Source organism: Pelodiscus sinensis, chromosome 7, assembly GCF_052426305.1.
Source record: "Pelodiscus sinensis isolate ZL-2025 chromosome 7, ASM5242630v1, whole genome shotgun sequence".
NCBI classification, from domain to species: domain Eukaryota; kingdom Metazoa; phylum Chordata; order Testudines; family Trionychidae; genus Pelodiscus; species Pelodiscus sinensis.
Genome location: NC_143058.1, coordinates 46,620,094 through 46,644,045, shown reverse-complemented (window position 1 = coordinate 46,644,045; position 23,952 = coordinate 46,620,094). Strand labels below are relative to the sequence as shown.

Here is a 23,952-nt window from a genome sequence, read left to right as displayed (position 1 = left end):
AACGTAAGCTTCCATGCTTTTATAATGTTATGAAGGAAAGGGCCTGCCTGATTGGAGGATAGAGATCCACGTGATATGAGCAATTTGGTCAAGGTACAAAACAGAATGAGTTTCTCTACCTTTTGTTATTCCAGATCTATTATGGAGGACTTGTATCAAAACTACAAGAGACCGTTAGTATAAATAATACTTTAATCAATGGCAGCAAAACACTGATAAAGTCTATAAAAAGCATCACAGGCTGACAGATATAGTATTGTTGGACAATGCAATCTTATAACAAAAGGCTACACAACGTGATAAGCATAAAGGGACATCTTTACTTCATAAACTATATAACATAACCTTTCAGTAGAGTTACAACACTTCTGACTTTTCTCTGGAGTAAAATGGGGGCTACTAGCAAATTAGTGTTTTTGTTCATCGTGACACAAAATGTACATTCCGGAACCTTCACAACACTGGCAGTGTAAAGAATACATTTTGGTACGCTCGTGCTTCAGTTCAAGTATTTGCAGAATGTATTCATGTGTTTGTAGCCAAGTAAATTTAAACTTCCCCCAGTCCTGCCCAGGCTGGACTGGCAAATAGGGTTTCAAGAGCTGAGTCTGAATCAAACATTGGTCCAGAAGATATTAACATTTCAAAAGACAATGGGCCAACTTCTATTCTCAGATATACCCTTGTGTTACTTCAGTAGATTTCAACTGTGGAGGGTGGAAGACCCATCTGAGAGCAGAATTTGGCTCTTTCACTTCAGGGATCCATCTCAACTTAAAAACACAAAAATGAGGGCTGTGTTTCTCGGAGCAAGTTACTTTAAAGAATATTACACAACGGAAGTCAAAGTTGTGTCTCCCCCCCCCAAAAAAATTAACATGTCCACATGATTCACTATTAGCTCAGCACAGACATTAGGTAAACAATAGCGGGATTCATCTTGAATCCGACTAACCAGAGCTTCTTTTTTTAGATTAATTTCTTCAGCAAATACTTTATTAGTGGCAGCCGTGCAGATTTAACGCTGATTTTAAAAAGAATTAATTCCAACAACTTCGAAACTTGTCTCAGGAAAACCCCTTCCAAATGCTGCATTTCACTGCTCTCCACGTTAGAAAAAAGGAAGAGGGGTTAGGGTCCAAAAGGTTAAGGGTTTAGAGGTCATTCTTCCCGGCTGAAATACAGCTAATCGAATAGAAAATTTGTCCTTTGGATGAACCTGTTTCTGCAATTTAGCCGAACTTCAGTAAAATACCTTTTCAGCTTCTCAACGTGAAAGCGTCAGAGAAAAGACGCCTTTACTATGTATGAACTCTGTGCTTTTTGTATTAGAGACAATGACGCGAATAATGCAGGAATATCCATCTTTAATATCACGACGTGGAGATTCAAGTATGGCCATGTGCAAGTCTGAGAACTAGGCTAACCCTAAGGAAGAACAAAGAATTGTCTCCAGGAGCTAATACAAAAGACCAAGTCTTCTGAGATACTTTACTGAGTTCTAGGGATGAGTAAAGGGCAGAAATTAAACCCTGACCACGGATAATTTTGCTAACTAAATGATTTTTGAAGTTCTTGCCTTTTTTATTCCCAACCTAATATTAAAACATTGTTCTTAGCGTTTTCTCAAATAAAATGGCCAGACACTAGTTTATTGTCAAAATAGTCCAACTAGAATACATTTGGGAACAGATATTGTTATTTTCTATTTTTTTGTATGGATGTAAGAATTTAGGTTACAATAGCAGTAATAACTAGTTAAACGAGCTAGTGCACTGGTACATCCTCTTGACTATTTTCAGAATGCGAGAGCAAAGGACTGATCTTTAAATCCGTCTACATTACGGTGTAAGTTAAGAGAGCAAGTTGTGTTTGCTCAGTTTATTAGCATTTAGCGAAGAAATAAGAAAGGCTCATTGCGCAACAACTTTTCATTGGTGCAAAAGACATCCCCGAACAAATCGAAGTACATTGGACTTGCCCAGCTATTCTATAACATTACATTCTTTCTATAATTAACTTTCTTTCATTACTAAGCGCTCAATTCGAACTCACTTTTCTTCTTATTAACGAAGAGCTCTCCCAAAATCATTTTTACTGTCTTTCTTAAAAACAATACTTGAATTAAAAATAAGACATGGAACAAAGAGAAAGTCATCTATTGTGAAGACATGATGGCTTAAATGATGCCACAAATCGCTTTGATTTTTCACTCTGGATGTTTATTTATTTTTTACAGTTTTCTGTTTGTTTTTCTTTCTTAAATTAGGAAACGCTGGTTCAAAGTAGAGCGCCAAATAAAGCAAACATTTAAAATACAGTATAAAGAATGTATCTTCTTGCTGATACATTTTGTAGGTTTAGGAACGCTTTCATATTTTACACAAAAGGAAATCAGAAAAAGACACAGAAAAGTTCTGTATGTTAAGGTTAATTGATCATTATGCATAAGGATACAGAAAAGAAGGAATACTGAATTTCACCTCTCCTCTTTAGCATTTTTGGTTTGACTATTTTTTCTTTTCTTTTCTTTTTTCTTTACTCTTTCTAACTAACAATAAATAAATACGCTAATATAAACAGAAAAAAATAACCCGTTTTCACTTCATTTCTAAGCATTTGTTCTGAGGTGTTATGGAAAGGAGCATGTGTTTTCATCACACCAGGAAATGTAAAGCAGCAGAAAAAGTTCACAAATACTAGTCTCCCTAGTTTAAATAAAAGAAAAAGCCTTAGCTTTCTGTCCTGAATTTGTCCAAATGCATAACCCCGAAATTGTATGGGGGCAGGAAAGACAACAAAAACAAAATACCGGAATAAAGCATCAAATCTCAACTTTAAAATTCAAAACTGAACAACTTTCATTTTCCATTATTTGTTAATTTCTATGGTCAGGAGATCTCACTTAATATTTTCTCACTTCCCAATATTTGCAAGAAGAGTTTTTACGTTGTGCTAATGTAGGTAATTCAAATAAAGTCCAAAGTACTGTCATTTTGTCTCCTTTGTACAACAGTACCTTAAAGCAAGATGACGCTCTTGAGTCTTTAACTGCTACATGCAGGTTCTGCTTGGATAATGTCACTTATGTACAGTACTGTTCCGAATCAAAGGAAGAAATGGAAAATTTCACCTCTTCTATAAAGTTGTCAAGTCAGTCTGATGGTCCTTGGAAACAGTCTGTAAATGTTGGTTTGAACCAGATGAAGAAGACCTACCCTTAGTGTTGGGCAGTTTGTGATCTTTTTTCCACTTCATTCTTCTGTTCTGAAACCAGATCTTGATCTGGCGTTCAGAGAGACACAAAGTGTGGGCTATTTCAATACGACGACGCCTAGTCAGATACCTGTTAAAATGAAATTCTTTTTCCAGTTCTAGGACTTGCTGCCTTGTGTAGGCTGTTCTGGAGCGTTTAGGTTCGCCTCCGGTGTAATTGGGATTCACTGAGAAAAAAATACGTAAACTTTAAAAATCTAATCTTGGCTTTCTAGTTACAACTTCACAAAATAAACCTTACAGGCTACCATGTGGCTGTTATGTGTGATCACATTTCCTTACAACAGACGTGCATGTTTCCTCCTCCTTTATGGACACAGATACTCTGGAAATCTCTATCATGCTCCTAAAATGGAGTTTTCTCCTGCACAGACAAGAGCCACATGGCCAACGGCCTATTTCCTCTGCAATAAAAATTTACGACGAGTGCAATTGGCTACCTCAGTTTTAAAAAGCTCATCTCTTGGAAGGACTTTAGCAAAGATCTAACTGGATTTGCTTAATCAGAATAGAAGAGCAAAGCAAGAAGAGAATCCTTACCCGAGTTAACATGGACTTTCTTCATCCAGGGATAAACTACTGCTGGCTGCTTAATTGCTGACCCGTTTGGGGTTTTGAGGTTTTGCTGCTGGCTGCAGGCTCGTGAGTTGGCTACTGGAGGCGGTAGACAATGCTCTGCTTGACCGGGGAAGTGGCTCGGTGGGCCGGATTGCTCCTGTCCATGACCCCGCGGCTGCACTGCAGAGTCTTGGGCATTGCTACAGCTAAAGGGCTGCTCGCTGTAGTTTGACCGTGGATAGATTCCCTGATGCTGAAAATCAGAGCCCTGCGATGCGGTGTAATAGTCGGAGCCCTGCTCAGCTAAGTAGCTATTCTGTAAATATTCCTCGCAAGGAGGAAATTTGGGATCCACATACTTAGAGTTCACCATATACGAACTCATGGCCATTAATTTCTGAAGGTAGAAAATACTAATTTTTCTCGTGTTGTCTTTTTTTCTCCTTCCATAGAGCCCTCCTACTTGCTGTCAACTGAATAAAGTTAGGCAGCCATGTGACTGGCTCAGCCAATAGGGAGGCAGGGAGTTTATCACCGGATTTGTGTGCATCTCATAATTTTCACCAATTTAACTAAATAATATACATGTAATCAAGTGACCAAAATTCAATATAGTTTATTTTCAAAAGCAGGTATTAATAGGTTAAGAATATTCATCAAATGCTGTTCGCTTCATTGACCCTCAGGTAAACCAAGCTTTTTGTGTGAATTGACTTTTCTAACCTTTGATGCCCTTTAGTCTAATTCACCAGCAATAATTTCAAACATGGTTTGTTACATTTGTCAAAAAAATATCGAAAGAAATAAAGACCGAGAATCTCAAGGAGCATTAAGAGGAAAGAAATTGATAAGGAAAGAAGAAAAAAGAAAAGACATCAAAGAAGAGGGTAATATGATGTACAATAGATCTGTCCTGTCTTTGTCTTGCAGAGGTCATCCAAAAGTTACCAGAATCTAGTTCTGTTGAATAAAATTAGGCAATCAGTAACTTCCAGTTCACTTTGCAAGTCTCAATATAAAAATAATCATGCAGATAGCAAGGAAACATTCATTTTTAATCACTAAAGTCTAATCAATTGATCTGGAGATGGCATTTAACTTTATGTACAAAATTCTCAGATGTAATTAGATAAACGCAGTCTTCATTCATCAATAGCGTTCTTGGGATACAAGTAAATACCTTTCAGGGTTGCGAATCCTACCGTTGCTAGTGTCATAAATATTTGGATTCAATCTGTATACTGGATAGAAAATTTTTGCTAACATCTGGCATATCAAACTAACTTTTAAAGTGTCTTTTAAAAGATTCACTAGATAATTGGTATTTTTCAAAAAAATTGTACTGATCATGTGATTAACTTTTTAAAATTAGCAGACTACTAGTAATAGTTACCATTGAACAACACAAATAGATAGTAAGCATTGTTCGGCGTAGTAAATATGATAGAGGCAGCAAAACTTTTAGAGTGTCCCAATATTCAGCATGCACATGTCTTTTGATACATTCAATATTTAAAATTCTAACCATTTGCAGAAAGGTGAAGTTTTTGCATCGACCATATATTCCCCTAGAATCGAATCTGTGACTATGTGAATACCACACAAATTCGGTTCTACAGGGTATATATAGACAACGTAATAACATTCTGTTTTCATCTACAATATAATAGTCAGGATCATTGCAATTTTCTTATTCCTTACTGTCTTCTGAGGAATACAAACTTATTCTGTCGTGCTAAAATTCTGAAATATGGATTTGATGAAGGGTGTGATTTCAAAAAGATTCAGGTATGTTATTATTGATGAAATGGAACCTGGTAAGAATTTATAGCGACGAATTTCCACTAACATTATTACAAGTTATTAGTAAGATCTGATTATTACTTTAGATGTTCTGTCATTTAAATCTCCACTAAAGTCAATGGATGTTACTAACCAAATTAAATTAGTTTAAAAATTAAAATTAAAAATAACGAGGAAATATACATTTACGTTATGGATTTGAAGAAATTTTACCTATTTTGAACATTTTTTTCAAAAAAATCTCTTTTAATCGAAACAAATAAAACAGGAAGCAACACAAACACACACATACATAAAGAGAAAGAGATTGGTGGAAAGAGTTTTACATTATAAAGTTTTTTGCTTTATTAAAATAGTTTCCAAATTGATCTGTATAACACTTTGCTGTCTCTACTATTCCTGTTAGCTAAATGTGAGCCTATCATCAAATAGCTCCGCTTAGCTACTCTCTTCAGGTTTTCCGTGCGGTAGCGTTTATGGTGAAGGACAGGGCGAGAGGTCATTCTAAATCATTTACAAACATAGCCCAACGTTTCATTATTTTTACTTCGTGGACAGCAGCACACAGGAGCACAAAAGTTCACGAATTGTGTCTGACCCAGCTCCTCAGTGCTGTCCTGTGGTCAACCTCTTCTCCTTCGACTATTTCACACAAGGAACTTCAGGACCAACAAGAGCCTGTTTCGGGGTATTAGGATTATCAACGTGAGGTTTCTTTTGAGGCTGCATTTAACATCTCCTTTGGACGGAGTCGGAAAAGCTCCTTTTAAACATCTGCTTTCTAATTATGGCGGGGATGGAGACTCGATAGCAAGTGCAACGCCAGACGATGTTCTGAGCAAAATCGTTCTGGATGGCTGATAGGTGCATTTCCATATTTTAAAATAGCCCCTTTGCTTGCTCTTTTTATGAATAGAGTTTAGCTACGAAACGCTCAATGCTCTCCAAGCCAACGCTACAAAATTTGGTTCACAGCTCAGCACAAAGTCTTGGCGTTCGAAAATCCTGTGTAGAGTTGAACAGAAGGGATCGATAATGTTGAAATAGTCCCCCCCCCCTTCATATTCTGTTAAATACTGCCCATTTTCATATTTGTTAGACGCTGTGACCCGCGTTTCACCTTATTGCACGACTTACTCAGACAGGTCAAAGCCAAAGAGTTATTGATGAACAAAAGCGTTAAATATTCACCTCCTGTTCAACTGCCCATACAAACGCTTTTGATCTATCAGCCTTTTTTTTTTCTTGTATTCTGGTTCATAATCAGTATGCTAAATGTAGGTTTGGGAAAAGAAAGTAATCCACAGAGTTAGGGTCGGCCACAGAGTTACAGGGGAAGAAGAACATTCATGAAACTGAGCGCTGAGCTATAGAAGAGAAGTTACCTATGGAAGGGAATTTAAAACCCTGCAACAGAGACAATTGTTTAGTTCGGTCAGGCAGGGTTCGAAAACTAATACTGGAATATAAAAACAACATCAGCACCATCCGCCTGGGTTTAACAAGCAAAAGAGGTCGTTGGTAAGAATGCATGAAAAGGAAGCGGAGAAAAATATAAATAAGCACAGTGCCCATCCTGCACATTAAACAGCCAGTTCATGCTTTGCAGAAATGGTAGGAAATGTAAGTAGAATGAATCCTCAGGAATCTTTAACTTTCATTTTCCCTTTAAAAAAACAGGTCAACCTTTCCTCGGAGACAGGAAGTTAAAATGCATTTAACTACGATATTTGCCATTTTCCCAGTCCTAATGCGTCATAATCAAGCGTTTTCCACTGTATATTCAATTGTCTTCGCCACAGAGCCAATATTCCCTTAAATTTCATTTTGGACGATCAAGAGATTCGAAAATCAGTAGCTGCCTTTGCTAACCTCAAACATTAGTTCTTTTCCACTTCCTCGGATCATTTCAATAAATGCCATGTTTTCACTAGCTCAAAAAAGACTTAATTGAATCAGTGGGTCCGTGATATTACTTAGAATAATACAATTACATCACTAGGCAAACTCACTACTGCTAACAACATACACATGCCATTGTTCCTTCATTCATTATGCCATTCCAAACGAGTTTAAAATGAGATAACACACGCAACTGTCTTTTGAGCCCTTTCTGGAAAAAGAGAAATAGCCAACCTTACGAGCAACCGTGGTATAACATGATCAATTCAGTATTTGCACAGGGAGGCGCTGTATAGCTCTAGCAAGTTAAAATGGTATTACTGCTAATTAGTTTATATTACTTAAGAGCAGCATAATCTGACACCTAGCCCCAGTGCTGCACTGTAATTAGCTTGAAAGAAACTGTACATCAGCTTTTAATATGATATGTGATCATAACATGCACGAGGACAGGCTTAAATAATTTGCAGCCCCAAAAGTATGTACAAATAAAACAACTGCGCAGTGACGTAAAAATGGCATATCTTCTCTGACTTTTCCAGGCTGAGGGTAAGAATCTGTTTTCACGCAGTGCTAATTTTGTAAAAAATTGGGAGTTACTTACTGTGGACGTCTATCCATTGTGTCGAACCTGTCGCAATAGAAACGTTTGTTATTGTTATATTTCACAGATACATAATATTTATTCACAACATTTGTGGAAACATATGAAATGCATACATGTAAATAGGCAGAAAAGGTGATAGCAAATTCTGAGGACAGGAGAACAGGAATTCCATTTCGAATAAAGAATAATATTCAATCAGATTTTTATGGAACTTCTTTCCCCAGTGGCTGACGTGTGTTGGTTTCACTTTTACTGTTCATATGGTATACTTTTTATTTCAGAGAAGTGAGAGGAAACCCTCCACTTTCACCATTTGAGAAAGAATAACACAGGCCTATTTTCTTTTGTAATTCACTCACATCCAAATGAGATATTCAGCTCCATTTTTGATAACTCATAACCCATAACGAGTGGCAACACGTCACAAAACATCATATCCTTTCTGAGTCTAGAAAGAACTTTAATTCTATTTATATTTCAATAGGACAGCAGTTACTCCAATATTAATACCCTTTACGACTGCCAGTAACTATACAAACATCAACCAGGACTCATTAGTGTCTTTGTCAGAATTAGTAGAGAGTATTTTTTACTAGAATTTACCTTCACTTTTCTTTGTAACTAGAGTTAAACGGCAATTTAAAACAAAATTTGCTTTCATGCAGACTGAGCCTCATTAAAACAGATGTTTAAAGAGAAAATGTCAGTATGGTTTTATTGTTAATGGTTATTTTGCATCACCCATTGCATGGCTATCCCATCTTGGAGAATTTTCTCTTAATATATAAAGCAATTGACTAGGAAGTGATAGTTCACTAGACATAGTGATCAGAGCCTTTCCCTCCCTACCCTATTCGGTTTTATTCAAGGACAACAACTAGAATGTGCAAGAATAGTGAATCTCAGCAGTTAAGCATCAAATAACAGTTTCCCGGGCTAGAAGAGGGTTAATTTCAGAAGGAAACGCTATATTATATTCAGACATTTCAAACATGGAAAAGCAACCTAATTCCAGTCTCTGCCTAATCCCAGCTACTGAATCTGTCCCCGTCCATGTTTACAGTCAATCTGATTCAATCCTTATAATATGTCAGGGCTGCTTGTAGTTGCAGGAGGCACAAAGACAGCAGAGCCTGTGGATCACGTATATGACTGTATGAAGAGTAATAACGGACTTACTGTGTGCTTTTCCAGTAGAAGTGGGGGGCCTGAAAGAAGAAATGTCTCGATGTTCGCATTCAAGCTGAATGTTCCTTGCTACTACTTTCCGTATTACTGCTTCCAGGAACTGAGGCATCTGCACTTGTATGCTCTTAAACTAATTTATGGTGGGAATTATATTTTGGCTTGTCAACTCTCAAGCCATAAAACAAAGTTTATTGGAATCACGTGCTTCTAAATAGCCACTCAGGGCCTATCTCTGTGGAACCATAAATAACGTTCAGCTTTAAACTTTTATTCACTAAATAAAGGTTCGCTGAAACTGTTCTATAAAACGTAAATAGTTCAAAATATCAAGGCAGCATGTAAGGTCACAGTTGCGTCCCTATGACGGCCTTTAAAATAGCATATTGCACGGGGCTCTACTGAAAAGTGGAGCTAGCTCTCCAAAATTGCTTTGGGGCGTCGGAGCGTGTGCGCATTTCTCTGTGAGTACCAATTCAAATCTTTATTTGAATACGTATGTTGCACGTAGGCATGGGGAAGCAAATCGTAAGGGGAACAGAGACGTGGTTCATTTAGGGGATTCCCCACCCCTTTAACCGGAAGTTTAGGGCATTTTGGTCAAAAGCCCATGGAAAACGGTTTTCACTAATTCATCTGCTAAACTGTTTCTCGGTGGATTGGTGCCAGAAGACGAAAGTCTCCTAACACATGCATGGGGCTTGTAGGAGATGTTTGAAGGGCGTTCGCAAGTGGCCAAACTGCTTAAAACAGCAAGGCACCGGGCTTTCTCAAGTGAGAAGTGGCGAAGCCTGCCGCAAGGAAATCTTTGATAACCGAAGCTGTAAGGAGGGCTATAAAACAATAAAACAGCGCTGGTGTGAAGGCGCAGGCTGTGAGGGAGTAAATGAGGGTTTCAAGGAGTCTAAGCACAGGAAGTCAAATGTCACTAGCAGTCCTACTCCACCTCCCACTCCCACCCTCCCTTTGCCTCGGCACCAATTCACAAGACGTGACCGTGTGCTTTTCCAATTAGAACCCCAGGTCGTGCAGTAGCATTGGTGGGAAGCGTTGCCGAGTCGTGCCGGGGCGCGGAGCCTTCTCCTTTCTAAAGTTTGGAAAAAAACTGGCAGCAGACCTCAAAGAGTCTGACCAGAGAAGGGAGGCTCCTCTCGCCTCGAGTCCCGCCTCTGCGTAGCCTCACCTCACGGCAGCTACATAAATTATTAAAAAATATTCAACTATAGATTGAAGATAGCAGAGTCACGTCTAGCGCGCATGATTAAGTAGTTGTTATTGTCAGGAAAGCCAAGAATCTGGAGGCAAAAGCGAATGCCATAATCGGCAATCTGCCTAATAAAGACGTATTTGTATCTTAACTTTCCCAGGAGTCTTCATCTTTCTCAAATAGTGTAATAATTTGTCTTTCACAAGGCACAAATTATGAGGAGTCCGGGTTTTTTTAATTATAATAGCGTTCTGCGCTTGCTTCATTTCTTTGCCACCTGGCTATTTTGCACTCTGGTGTTTTCCTTTTCCCTGGTGAAAACTTTAATTAAAATAATGTTTTCGTGTGTTCATAAATAGGACAACTCTTGTGAAACACGTTGTTTCTTTTTATGCTTTGTATTGCCTCTGATTCCTGAGTGAACCGTGACAGAGCTTGGGGACTACACTCGGCCATTTAATGACGCAATTAAGAAATGAATGTCAGAAGAAACGTAATCAATCTACCAATGAAATGGAAGCAAGTATTCCAAAAATAATATTTTTTGGATTTGGACCGAGAGAGCCTTCAGGATGGTTTGCCACATTAACATTTCCAAGGATATACCGAACTACCATCTTACCTTACTTCAGGAAAACTAGGGATCAATGGACGTTTAGAATAAATTCTTAGCCAGTACAGGGTGCGAGATTTGGACAACGTTTTAAGATGAGGAGTTAAATCCTCGCTTACCATGTGGAAAATATATCCCTCTCAGGTTTTCAGACCTTCATTTAAGCACTATCATTCCGTGTGAGCAACAGCCTTGAGAATGACAGAATGGAACTGGAAAAACTCCTAGAGAAGCCCTTCTAGCTGAGAATAAACCAGAACCTACATTGCCTGTCCACCTAACATGCTCAGTGAACGCAAGTGGATTTGTGGGTGGGCGGTGAATGGAGAATCGAGCCTCTCCGGGAATTCCAGAAAGCTACCTGCAGGGATAAAAACAAATGTCTATCTCTACATAACTGTCAACTATGTAAAGGCATGTTCTGGTCGTTCTGCAACTTGGCCACTGTAACATTATGGGTCTTTCTGCAATGTCACGAATTGATGGTGAGAGACTATGACATGCACCCTACATGAGATGTATCGAGGTATGTGTGGGCACGAACATATCTGGTGTTTGTCCCGAACTAGTGTTATGAGCCTTAAGTCCATGATTTGAAAGAATACAGTCAAGACCAAATTTAGTTCAGTGACAGTCTTTCTTCCTAGCACAGCAGTTAAATCTTCAAGTGCGGACCAGCTGAAGCATCCAAAAACTAATTACATGAAAGTCCTACAGATAATTAGCTCACTTTCACCTTTAGCAATCACTTAATCACAAAGAGTTTCGTTGCAAAGGGGTTTGTGTGACTGTAGATCAGACTCTAATGGGGCAACCGTCATTATTTTGGCAGGTCAAAACGGATGGAGTCTAAAAATCATGTTGTAGAGAAAATATTTTCTTCATACAGCAGGATAAAATATTTTTGGAGCTGTGTAGGCCACTAAGGTCATTGTGATACAGAAAAGAGGGGAAACATGATTAAGCTGGACAACGTGGCAGGTTAAGATCATGTGTTAATGCTGATCCTGTAGTAACAGTCTAATAAATGAACAATGTCAGATTTTCTTCAACTGCAAGCACAATCGCGTTAGCTCCTTTTGCAATAACCTGGACAACATAAGAGAAATGTATAAAGTGGAATTTGGCACTATACGGAGAAGATGAACTGTGGGAGATGGTGTGTGTGTGTGTGTGTGTGTGTGTGTGTGTGTGTGTGTTCACTAAAGTAGCAAAGAGCATCATCAGGAAGAAAGCAAGGCACAACCGGACGGTTCTCGGTGAAATATTAGCACGTTGAATACGTGTGCAGTTCAGAGCAAGACATCACTGTTGAGTGACTAGGAAGGTACGGAAGATAGAATACACGTGTAAAGACTGGAAAACACACATTATTTAGCCTTAGTCGTTAAGAAATCAGAATGGAAGCAACAATCATTCAACTACCCTGAAAGATGCATGGAAGATCCAGAAACACTAAGAGCGAGTAGAAAATGGGGCTGGTATGGGCAGCATACAGCGAAGTTCTACAAAGAAATAAATCTTACTAATTGGGGTGGGGAGATACTTTGGTAAAGACTGTCTCCTGTCCACAGAATTTAAACAAGGAAATATGATGTTATTCCCATCGAACTCATTAGGAATGCTACTGTGACTTCAGAGTCTGGTCAAGGAATACGGAAGGCAGATATTATTGATCTAATGAGAAAATGGATGGTTTTTTTCCCCCCGAATAATACTTATTTTTCAGGAACTTGATGTTGCTGGTTTTCAAATGGAACATAGATAAGAAGTAAAATAATCCAATAACAATCTGTTTCCCCTGGAAATCCTAGTGATAATAGAGTGTGATAATTGTAATTATTTTTGTGTGTGTCTGCGACTGGCGTTTATGTACTTGGTGGCCACACAGACAAGGATCCTGCCCCGAAGAGCTTACAGTCTAAATGCAACCAGCAGCTGTGACGTTTGTATCGCTGTGACGTAATGTACCATCTGAGCGAACGCTTTCAGCTCAACCTCCAGTGTGATCTTTGTGACGGCCAATACATTAGGTTCCATTATCTCATCAGCCTGTGCGCAGACCTATGGATGTGTGCTGCTCAGAAACGTAATGGGGACGGCTTTCTATGAACGCCTCTGAAACTTGAGGGCCTCAACCTCAGCCTTTGGAACAAAACGAACGGTGGCCGGTGGGGTGGAGAGGGGGTTGAGCAGGGAGATCACAAAGGCTCGGGCATGGCATCCCAATCGAGGTACGGGTTAGGAGTGAAGAGGCGCAGCCCTGTGTGTAGTCCCAGGGTGCGAGAGCGGCAGTAGGGGAGTAGGCCCCTCAGGTGACTACTCATCCCGCTGAAGGGTATCGAGGAAAGAAAGGGTGTGGGAGATAAGGGGCCAGGAAGGTCGGGCTGGTGAGCGGACCTGTGGCATGACTGTGCAAGCGGAAGCCCGAAAGGTGCAGCTGGGAAGGGGACAGGGAGATTTCTTTTGTCACCCGCCTCCAGAGAGAGGAGCCAAACAAGCGGGATTGCTCCCTCCAGGGGAGCCTGAGGGGGAAAGGCAGTAGGAGGTGCTGCAGCGGAGATCAAAAGCAGCGCCAAGGATGCGGTGGCTGGACATCAAAGGCTGCTTGCTGGCACTGGAGAGCAGCGACTCCTGAGCGCTGGTGAATTATTGTACAAAAGGCAGCCTAGGCGCCCCCATACATGGGGCCTGCACTGGATGGCAGTGGAGGCTGGCGGGGCTTTAAGAGCCAGCGGTACAGAGGACAGGCAGTTCTAGGGGGCACGGGAAATGGTCTTTTCTATGAGTGGGTGGCGGGGGCTTGCCACATCCGTTAGGTGAGTTTGACGCAGAGAACTGGGGTCCCGCAGAGGTGCGTGCGGGGGAGAGTGGGGAGGTGAAGTGCAGCAGGAGAGGAGTCAGCATCAATCCTTTAATGACTCAGTTGATCAGCAAAACTGCATTGCACCCCGGCCTGTCTCCACCGTTCACCAGAGTGGCCCTCCCAACGCACCGGAACGCACGCGTGCTGCGTGTGTGTGTGTGTGGGGGGGGATAGCTGTGCTAAAGGAAGCGGTTTTTCCCACGTGCAAAGGGTCTGCATCGCACTGGCTGATACCCCTAGTAGCGCAAATCGCAAAGCGCGCGCGAGCATTTCCCTGCAGTCAGTAGCCAGCCAGGATTGCATCCGCGTGGCCGTGTCTGCCGGGTGCCGGGTGAAACGCAAGGTCGGGTGAGCAGTGGCTGAGGCAGTGCTGCTCCGGGCCGGGGGAAGATCCGGGGGCGGGGCGGGGGAGTTGGTCTCCCTCCCGTGTGACTGCAGAGCTGCAGTAACTTTGCTCTGGCTAAGCTAAGGGCAGTTCTCAAAGACAGGAACCTGGGAGGCTTGTCCTACAGCGCCTCCTTCTGGACGAGTGGTCAGCAAGCAAAACGGTTATGCACACCCCGGGGAAAGGCCTCCTGGTTTTTCAGGGACATGTTGCCCAGTGAGACAATTTTGTATAATGGTTGCGGGGAAGGGCTGTGGGGAAAATGTTTTCTGAAAACTTGGCCTCTTTTGACGTGGCTTGGATAAACCCTATGAGTTCATTCGCATTCAACAGATAAACACAATTTCAGTGCTCCAAGTATTTACAACATGACCAAATCAATGAAAACCTCTCCGATTTTGCTATATGTTGTGTTCAAACGAAGTGATAAACAAGGGTTCATGGCTCAGGTAACTCGCAGGGATGAGTTCTTGTCTTATTTTTAGGGGTCCTCAGGGCTGTGCAGTCTAACCGTTCATCCGTTGTAGAGTTTATTTTCGACGCATAAGCTGCGAGGACAGATCCAAAAGGCAAAATGTGCCTGGATAGTTTTGAAAGATAAAAGAAGTCACACGTTTGGAAGGAAGATTTGAATCTTCTAAAGAAAAAAGTCTTCCTGGTACTTAGGGGCAGATGCTGCCAATTTACTCGCTTTTAATAGCATGTTACCCTTCGAGTAGTGCTCTTGATTTCGGGGCTAATCGAGTGCCAGCAGAAGAAAAACGTATACAACTGAAATTAACAAGTAACTGATGTTAAAACTAAAGTCGGGTCTTTCCTGACAAAAGGACAAACGCTGGGGGACCTTCTGCCCGGTACTCTGAAGGAGAACTCCCCATTGCAGGCGGGGGAGGGGAAAGTGAGGGGGGGGACGGATGCTGCTTTAAAGGTGCATTTTCTGGCCCAATGTCAGGTAGAATGGGAGTCTTCTGAAAACAGCGAAAATACATACAGACTCAAAAGCTCATTGGGCTTCCCCCCCCAACTTGTTGGGGTTCATTTTTTAAATTTTTGTTTAAATATATCAGATAATACCTCCCTATAGGTTACATCTATCTATCTATCTATCTATCTATTGCTACACATAGCCTATAAAACACCCATTCTCCGCATGCAAGGATGTATGCGCACACACAGGGGGAGAGAACTATACAGACATAATATCCTTGCTAACAATGAAACGCGGGTAGGAGTCCATAGATAGATGTGAGACATTGGACAGTTTTCCTTTTCATTAAAACCCGTCGAAATACATTGTTCAGCTTCCCACCTTCACCTGTGCCAGCACTTAAAACCATTTTCAGGAAAGTTGATATAATAACCGATTCCATCAGACGGGCAAACTAAGTCCATACACTCCAAAACACAGATTTATTGGAGAATCGAGGGAACTTTTATTATTTTATTATTTATCCATTTAGATTTAGAGATCTGAGATCACTTTCAGTTTTAACAAGCAAAGTTGAGAGGGGGCATACATTAAATATATATTTGTTCTTTGCTTTCTACTTTGGTGGTTCACAGTATAAGCTGTATCCTACTGAATAGCTGAACTGTTTACTGCGCTTCATCTTTTCCTTTAGCTTCCTGTTTTTTTCCTCTAACACTGCCAGCAGCATTCACTGCCGCACTGCAGTAGAGCAGTAAATACCTTTAACAGCTGCCTGCCAGCCAACGGGTGAAATACTGTCTTTGTTCTGATTTTTCTGCCTCAAGAGCTCATAAAGAAGTCCATGAGAAATATATTTCTTTGGAAAAGCATGACTGGGAAATAAACAAATCTTTGGGTTCTAAGGCTCAGAGAAAAATATCCCTATAATTATTTTTTCCGAACTATTAGGTGCTTTATATTCGCATTCCCTACCCCCTTTAAATATGCACCAGGCATCTACCGGATTATATTCAACTCATTCATCTATATTTTAATTCGAGACAATAAGGAAATGTTCTTACAATAACGAAGTAAAGTTACTATAATTTTATTTTTAAATGTTAAACGAGTATTAATAAGGTCCGGATAGCACACTGGTTCCTGGTTGCAGTTTCCATAATTGTCGTTATTTTTTTCAGAACCTACGCCATTAAATGTATTTAATAAACCTAGAAATCAATATTCACAGTGTACTTCTCACACCTGCTTCATGTTACGCTTTGCAATCAAATAGACACAGCTAAACACACATATATACTTTTTTTAAAGTGTTTGCAACTTAGAAGCACACACACATACATACTTAGCAGCATGTGTGTGTGGGGGGGAGGTTTAATAACATAAATATATCGAGAAGATATAAGGAGAGCAGAATGGCATTCCTTTTAGGAAAGAAAACCCCGCAAAGTACCAAAGAAGGCGTTCATCGGGGGTGTGTGTGTGTATATATATGCTCATATGTGTGTTTTACATACATAGACAATGGGGTTTGTGTATGTATATTCATACACACAGAGAACTATATCCAGAAATTATTTATATATATATATATATATATATATATATATATATATATATTTCTGGGAATGGTTGTGTGTGTGTGTGTGTGTGTGTGTGTACACATATATAGAAAATCCAATTTTCTATGTATGTAAAATACACACATATGAGCACATTTAAAAAATGCGGCCTTGCAAAATGATAGGGTATTCCCCCACTCTCCTAGAAGCTGCTAATAATTTGAAAACATATAGGAGAAAGAATTTTGCAAAATGTTAGAGTTGTATTGCTAAGCAATTACGTAATTACCTATACTGATATCTAAGAGGGCAGTGGCCTATTAAAGAGTAACAATTTAATTATGGCATAAGCATTAGTGAGTTGCAAAGTATGCCATAATAAAATTGTTAGTCTTTAAGGGGCGACTGGACGCCTTGTTTGGTTTTGCTGAAACAGAATAACACGGCTACCCCCATGCCAGTAACTATATGGCTTTAAGGAGTTTTTCTGAGAAACAGAGAAATGATTAGCTAACGCATAATTTTCCAATTGATATTGTAAATTGCTGCGGCGTCAGAAGTTATCTCCCGAACCTAACAGTCATTTAAAAACAAATGTAATTATCGTTTTGCCAAAGGATACATATAAAACATCAGTTAGTTCAGGGTCTTTATTTTACTCATTATAGGAAGCTTATGGGACAATATCCCTATTGGAAGGCACACAGTGAGGGAATGACTCAGTTTTCTTCTTCCTGCTTCAAAACAGGTATCCTGGACCCGGAATCCTTTCTGTTTTCATAATCAATTTTGAATATTCTGTCCAATGCATATATTTGACATAATAAAAAATCGTCTGTGACCTAAATTATGCTGTTGTAAATTGTATGTATATATTGTATAATATGTATTGACCTTTTCCCAGAATCGTAAACATTTGACGCAATACAACATTTCTATCATTGAAGATGAACATACATATAATTATTATATATACATTTCAAAATAAAGTTTATACTAGTTAGATTATACATATAGGCATAATAACACCGAAAAGATATATTATTTGTGTATACTATCTATATATTTTAAAGTATACCTATGTTTTTAGAACGGCTATCATTGACTTATATATCAATAATATTGTTAGAAATATTTCACTGTATGTTTATAACTCTAGAAATGTTAGTATACCTGAGTGCATTTCTGTATATTCCTTGTATCAATATAATACATGATATAAAATACCTCAATAAAATAAAATCAAGATAATATAGAGCTGGCAAAAATTCTCCGTAGGTAGCCCTGAAAAATTAAAAAAAACACTGTATAGACAATTAATATAAAGCTTCTCTAAGTTCTGAAATATTCATTAACTTAAAAATCTAATCACATTTTCATTATTATAAAAATCTGCCTTGTGATGAATAAAGCTCAACCGCAGGAAAGAATCAGATCCCATGCACTTCCTTTATGGTTTGCCATAATTAAAAGCATAGAGAGAAGAGCTGCTGTAAAATATTTTTATTCAGTGTCAACGTCACTCGTAATTTGCTAACGGCATAAATCCAAAATCACTGAGAATTGATAGCACTATTCACTCAGGCTCATCACCGATAACCTTGATGTGGCATTCAGCGTTGCAAATTATTAACGACTCAAATTCTGGTTAGAAAAACACCTGTTAATCTGTAAAGTTATGTAAATGCATTGTACAATCTGGAGCAAACTGCAAAGTCGTTAGACTAAGCAATCGGTCAAAAAGCCGAGCAAGGCAAAGAATATCACTTTGGGGCAAAACAAAGAATATCACACACATTTAAAAGCCTGTTCTCTATCTTAGCTTACACTCCGCTTCATCTAAACTTCCTGCTTCGGCATTCAGAAGTCTGTTTTGATCACCTTTGCCACATTTTCCTATAGCTTGTTCTTCGAGACAACCCTGAACAACAGACCAGACACACCCCAATTGAAATAGTTTTGAAAGTGGCTTAATGGGTCAGAACATGCCCTGCAGACAGGTGACAAAACAGGCAAGGGCAGTTAGCAGCCACATTCAGTGCAGTTAGTGACCTGGACCCGAAGCTATCTGATTGCCTTAATGAACGCTACAGATATTACTGTCCCTTACACTTTCTTTTATGACTTCTCAAGTCATTTAGTGGCGTCTGGGTTCTGGGGAGCCCTGCAATAAGGCAGAAATGAAGGGATTCCTTACCCGTTCGCTGCTCTGGAGGAAGGCAGGGGAGCCGAGGAGGGTCGCTGTAATCCATTAGACGGGTTGGTAGCAATCCGAGCCGCATAAAATAGAAAAGCAAAAGACAATGGGCTAACAGGTACAGGGAGAGGGCTCTACCCAAAACAACCTTGCTCCAGGAGCCAGCCTGGCAGACTGGGACCTTGCCACTCGGCAGCGAGATGCTAGCTTATGAGTCTTCAAAATAGCTGGAGGCTGACAAGGTAGCAGCCCGCAGGAATCGGGCGAGTTTGTTTTAAGAGCCCTGGTCTAAAGTGGATCGGTACACAAACATCATAGCGAGTGTAATACACCTCATCGGAGACAAAGGTTAGAAAAAGAGGGGCTGAGGCTCTCAGAAGGCAGAATGCAGGGGAAAATTCGCCAGGGAAATCAGGAAAAAGGCCATGAAAGCCATCACTGCCTGCACATGACCAGCCTCAGCCAATGACGAGCCCAAACAGGTCATAAAAAGGTCTATTACCAAGTTGTAAATTTTCTTCAAACAAAAAGGAATTTACTGCAATTCCTTGCGGATTTTGCACATACTGCTCACCAGCGCCATGTTTCTTTTGCCTGCTCTGTCTCTCTCTAGCCTCCTTTCCTTCCTTTCCTCTCTTTTCCGTGGCCTGGCAGAGCATCTGTGCCTTCTGACTGGGGCGTGTTGCACTCCCAGGCAGAGAAGTTATGGAAGAAAAGGCAAAAGAAACCCGAGTTTATCCGAAGCGTGTTTATTTCCACAAATTCACAAGCCTGGGTTCTCCGGTCTCTGGGGTCCTCCCACAGCCCCGCTGTTCTGGGACCAGCGCTATCGCTGGGTGAGCCTCTTGCCTATCTCTTACTTAAACGGCTCGGTTTTCATATGGAATTCATTCCGAATCCGTTTGGAATTGATTTACTTTGTATTTTCCCCCAACAAAAAGAAGCAGTTCTGCATTAGCGCCCACTACCGAACTCTAGCTCCCTGATAACTTACAAATAAACTCAGCGGCGGCGATTTCTTCCTAACTAGCCTCAAGTTTTTAACGCTCACAGGTTGCTCGGTGGCGTCTTGCATTCGAAGGTGGAAGCACACGCGTTGTTCAGCCTCTGCGTGTTTCCCCACTTGTATTCAGTTTGATTAACCCGCGTGTATTTGGAGAAAACAGGCGTAAGTCTGACTTTCAGCATCCAGAAAATACTTTGATTCCTTTAAAATGGGCACTGGACACATAAATGAAGATTGGGGCAAAACCGCCTGACATTCCTGGGTATTTCCTCCTCGTGTTTTGAGGTTAGGCATCGGCTACGAATCCCCTCTGATTAGCATTGTGGAAAATAAGAGTTAAAAACGTATTCTGACATATACCCCTCTCTTCTGTATTAGTCTCCATGAGTGAAGGACACATGAGCAAAGGGCCACGGGAATGATTTTCACACAAGCGCAATACACACAAGGTCCCTGCACCGAGGTACCAATGGCAGTCATATTTGGGATTCCACTCATTCGGCGCCCAGATGTTGAAAACTGATATTAAATTGCGCAAAGATGAAAGATGCCATTTTCATAAACGGCGCGTGGGCTTTATTTTAATTGGGGCTGCATCCACTCATTTTTCCTTCCAAATGTTGCCGCTCCCACTGTAAATTACAGGATTTTACGCGGCTGTTTGCTGTCAGTGTGAGCCATTTTGCGCCATCAATGTATTTACTAAGATACGACATTGTTATCCGAGAGCTAAGGGTCCAAAACGGCATTATGGCGTCACAAAGCCAGCCATAAAAGAGTTGAAAGACCCCTTGCACCGAGAACGTGCAAAATGGAAACATTCTGGGATCCTAGTACGGGCCCACTGCAAACAAATTGTATAGAGTGGAAGTTAGGTCCTCTTTTATCCTGCTAGTCTGCTTGCACACAAGGCTGGGAATGCATGCACACAAGCAATTTTGTAATAAAATATTTGTGTTTTGTTCTCTCTGCTTTGAAAAATAGATTTATTTTAGAATAAAATATTTCCCCTTCATTCAGATTGCTGAATATCGGTTGGGTAAATAGCCACTTTAAAAACAAGATTAAGCTTCATAGAGTGTATGTGAGTCATTTGTAGGCTAGCTCACACACTCGCGGCCTTTTAAAATGGCTTTCCTAGTAACAGGATTTTCCTGCATGCAATGTAGTCAGAGCCGCTTTGGTCCGCAGTAAAGATGTTTATGCTCTCCCCGATCAAAGGGTATCTTTGTACCGCTGATATAATTAAAAAAAAATAAAATAGGGTTTTTTGTTTCCGAATATCAGGTCGCCTTTAAATCTGTATCACCAATCACACAGCTATTGCGGACACTAGGGGGGTACTGGTGTATTTATGCAAATTCTTGCAGCAAAATGTTTGCTTCATGGGTTTTCTGCAGTGTCCACACATTACCGAGTTTTAGTCTCGCAGGAAATGAAACTTTTCAGGTGTATAAAATAGACCAGAACAAGAGCTGTGCTTGAATGCTCTTCCCGCGATACTGCTTGCTTTAGCTGAGGTAAAATCTGGAGTATACAGTAGGTTTGAGTTAACGACACCAGCTAACCTGAATTTTATAAAATCATTGCCCTGTGCCAGATTTAGGCCAATTCTCACACATATTTAGACCGGCTCGAAGTCGGGGAAACTCCACCGAGTTCAATGGAAGTCCTATGGATTTTCAGCGGATATTTGAATGTCTTCTACTGATACATAGTTCTCACTGCGAGCTGATCCCGCACTACTGAATTGAAAGAAGCAGGGTCTGACCCAGTAATTTTGTTTTAGTAAACAGGGCTGCACATAGATTTTGTGCAGACGTGCGGGGCAATTTCTCAAGCCCACACCCCTCCCCAGTAGACATTACAGGCAACTGGCATTTACACATTGTTAAGGTTGGTGTCCTCAGCAAAATTTAACTTTCTGCTTCCGTGAGGACAAGTTTGTTTATCAAGCAGATAATTTAAGAGCGGGAAGCCATTTGTTGCACCACTGAGGGCATTCCTGCGGTTTCTTTGCATGCAACATAATTCATGTGACGTGGGAGGGATTATGGGCAGGAGAAGACTCTAAACGGAATCTGGATGGAGACTATGAAATAGATATCTTCATCACAACGGGATCGTTTTCACCCGATCCTATCAGATCTTGGGAAATGTGATATTTATGTTGTCTTTCAGAAAAAGTAATTAGAGCACTATACTACAGCAGCAAATCACGCATTGCATGTCATATTTTTCTTACGAGATCTTTAGGACCTTCAGCCTTATTGGTGAGAGCCCTTTACATTGGCTGCTGTGCATATAAACCTTTTCCTTTGTACTGTTTAACATTTATGAATTTAAGGATTAAGGAGACTGCGTTATACCTGTACCCAAGAGTTTGTTTTCAAAAGGCCTTAAACGAAATGAGAGAAAAACAAAAATCAGACATGTGCAGATAGCTTTGGTAGTGATTAAAAAAAGGCCTTTTCATTTGTTCGTGCTTGTTTCGCTCTGTAATAGTTTGGGCCGGAATCTGCAAACACTTATTTCTTACGTGAGTACCTTTTATTCATGCTTGCAAGCCAGTCAAGACAAGAGGGTACTCCTGTGTGAGTAAGGAATGTCCAAGTGAGTGAGGCTTAGCAGGAGAGAAGTCCTGTATTTGGCTGTGCTTTTCTTTAAAGATAAAATAAAATGGCACCTGTCCAGTATCGGCGTGAGGGACCGATGATGAGAATAGATGTATTATTAATTATTATTATTAATGCTGATAATGATAATAATGCATAATTTTTCAGGCACTCTGTGTTCTGTTTAGATTTGGTAACCTTTTACATCTAAGGCAACACTGAAATACTTGATGGATAATATTTTGGAAACGTGAATACTCTTAATTACAATTGGATTGAAATTTAGCAGTGTTTTATATATATATATATATATATATATATATATATATATATATATATATATATATATATATAACTTCCACACACACACACAAATGCCCTGGCTAGTTACCAAGTGAAAACATGGAAATAAACTTTACTACCTTGCTGACAATTGAGGTCTTGTAGTATCGCGAAGACATATTATTGTGGAAATGCATACAGCGCATGCCTCATGAAAGCGATCTACTTTTGATTAAACGGCCAGGGAAGTGTGATTAACAACAGCTCATTCCCCTGTTTTGGGGTTTGAGCCCAATATTCATTTGCTGTTTTCAAAACTAACCATATGAAGACGCGCTGCCGACCTGCACCTTTGGGAAAAAATGGAGATCAATAAAACTATTTTACAGGGCAAATACGGACAACACAAATAAATATGGCACCCCTTCCAATCTATATTGTAAAAGGGAGAAAATGGACAAGCACCATGCAATTTAGGAAAATTACAACAGCAGCTGAAAATAGGAGGGAAATTCCTGGTGAGACACACGATTTCTAGTAACTGTGAAACAGTAGCAGTGTTGGAAAGCTAATGAACGTGGACCCGATCCCACATTAACTAGGCTCCCCAGTGAATTCAAGAGACCACGGATAAAAGGAACGTAGGGACAGGCCTTCTGAACTGTATCTTTGGCCTTTCCAATATTCATTGAATAGACGATTTAATTTGCACAAAGTTCTTTCAGTCAAATTAACTATATAGCACGATATTCAAGGGCTGCTAACATTGCAGGCAGCGGCAGTGGCATTGACTCAGCAGAAACCCGATCAAGCCTGTCTTTTTACAAACCTTCACGGCTTTGTGGAAGTTTCCATAGATTTCAGGTCACCTGTTCTTTGTTACAACGAATGAAGGGGTTTTTTTCGGCGAATTTGTTCTCCTGAGAAACGGGGCTAAAACTCTCTCACAAATACCCCATA

The 23,952-nt window shown here is 40.2% G+C and overlaps 2 protein-coding genes across 9 annotated transcripts in view; both read right to left on the bottom strand.

Annotated features, from left to right (window-relative positions):
* The window catches only part of HOXD3 (homeobox D3), a 36,960-nt gene extending 17,758 nt beyond the window's left edge, over window positions 1-19,202 (bottom strand). For 2 of the 5 annotated variants that reach the window (XR_016350049.1, XM_075933697.2), the window contains exons 1-2: window positions 19,090-19,202; window positions 8,144-8,170 (exon numbers count right to left, since the gene is read on the bottom strand). The gene's annotated coding sequence lies outside the window, so the exon portion shown is untranslated. Of the gene's footprint in view, window positions 1-8,143; window positions 8,171-9,325; window positions 9,436-18,119; window positions 18,176-19,089 lie in introns of those variants that run through there. The other 3 variants (XM_075933700.2, XM_075933699.2, XM_075933698.2) reach the window with 3 other exon arrangements.
* Window positions 2,201-19,719, bottom strand: HOXD4 (homeobox D4). Of its 4 annotated transcripts, XM_006119464.5 has the most exons (5): window positions 19,664-19,719; window positions 19,090-19,133; window positions 8,144-8,170; window positions 3,817-4,794; window positions 2,201-3,443 (listed from the first exon to the last, which is right to left on the bottom strand). In XM_006119464.5, exons 4-5 carry the CDS (start codon window positions 4,223-4,225, stop codon window positions 3,139-3,141), a joined length of 714 nt encoding a protein of 237 aa, XP_006119526.1. In that variant the 5' UTR covers window positions 4,226-4,794; window positions 8,144-8,170; window positions 19,090-19,133; window positions 19,664-19,719; the 3' UTR covers window positions 2,201-3,138. The 4 variants fall into 4 exon arrangements, with proteins under 4 accessions (XP_006119526.1, XP_089635899.1, XP_075789821.1 ...); XM_089779773.1 differs by lacking the exon at window positions 19,664-19,719 and having other exon boundaries at window positions 19,090-19,200; XM_075933706.2 differs by lacking the exons at window positions 19,090-19,133; window positions 19,664-19,719 and adding an exon at window positions 18,120-18,174.
* Between the last annotated feature and the right edge of the window lie 4,233 nt (window positions 19,720-23,952).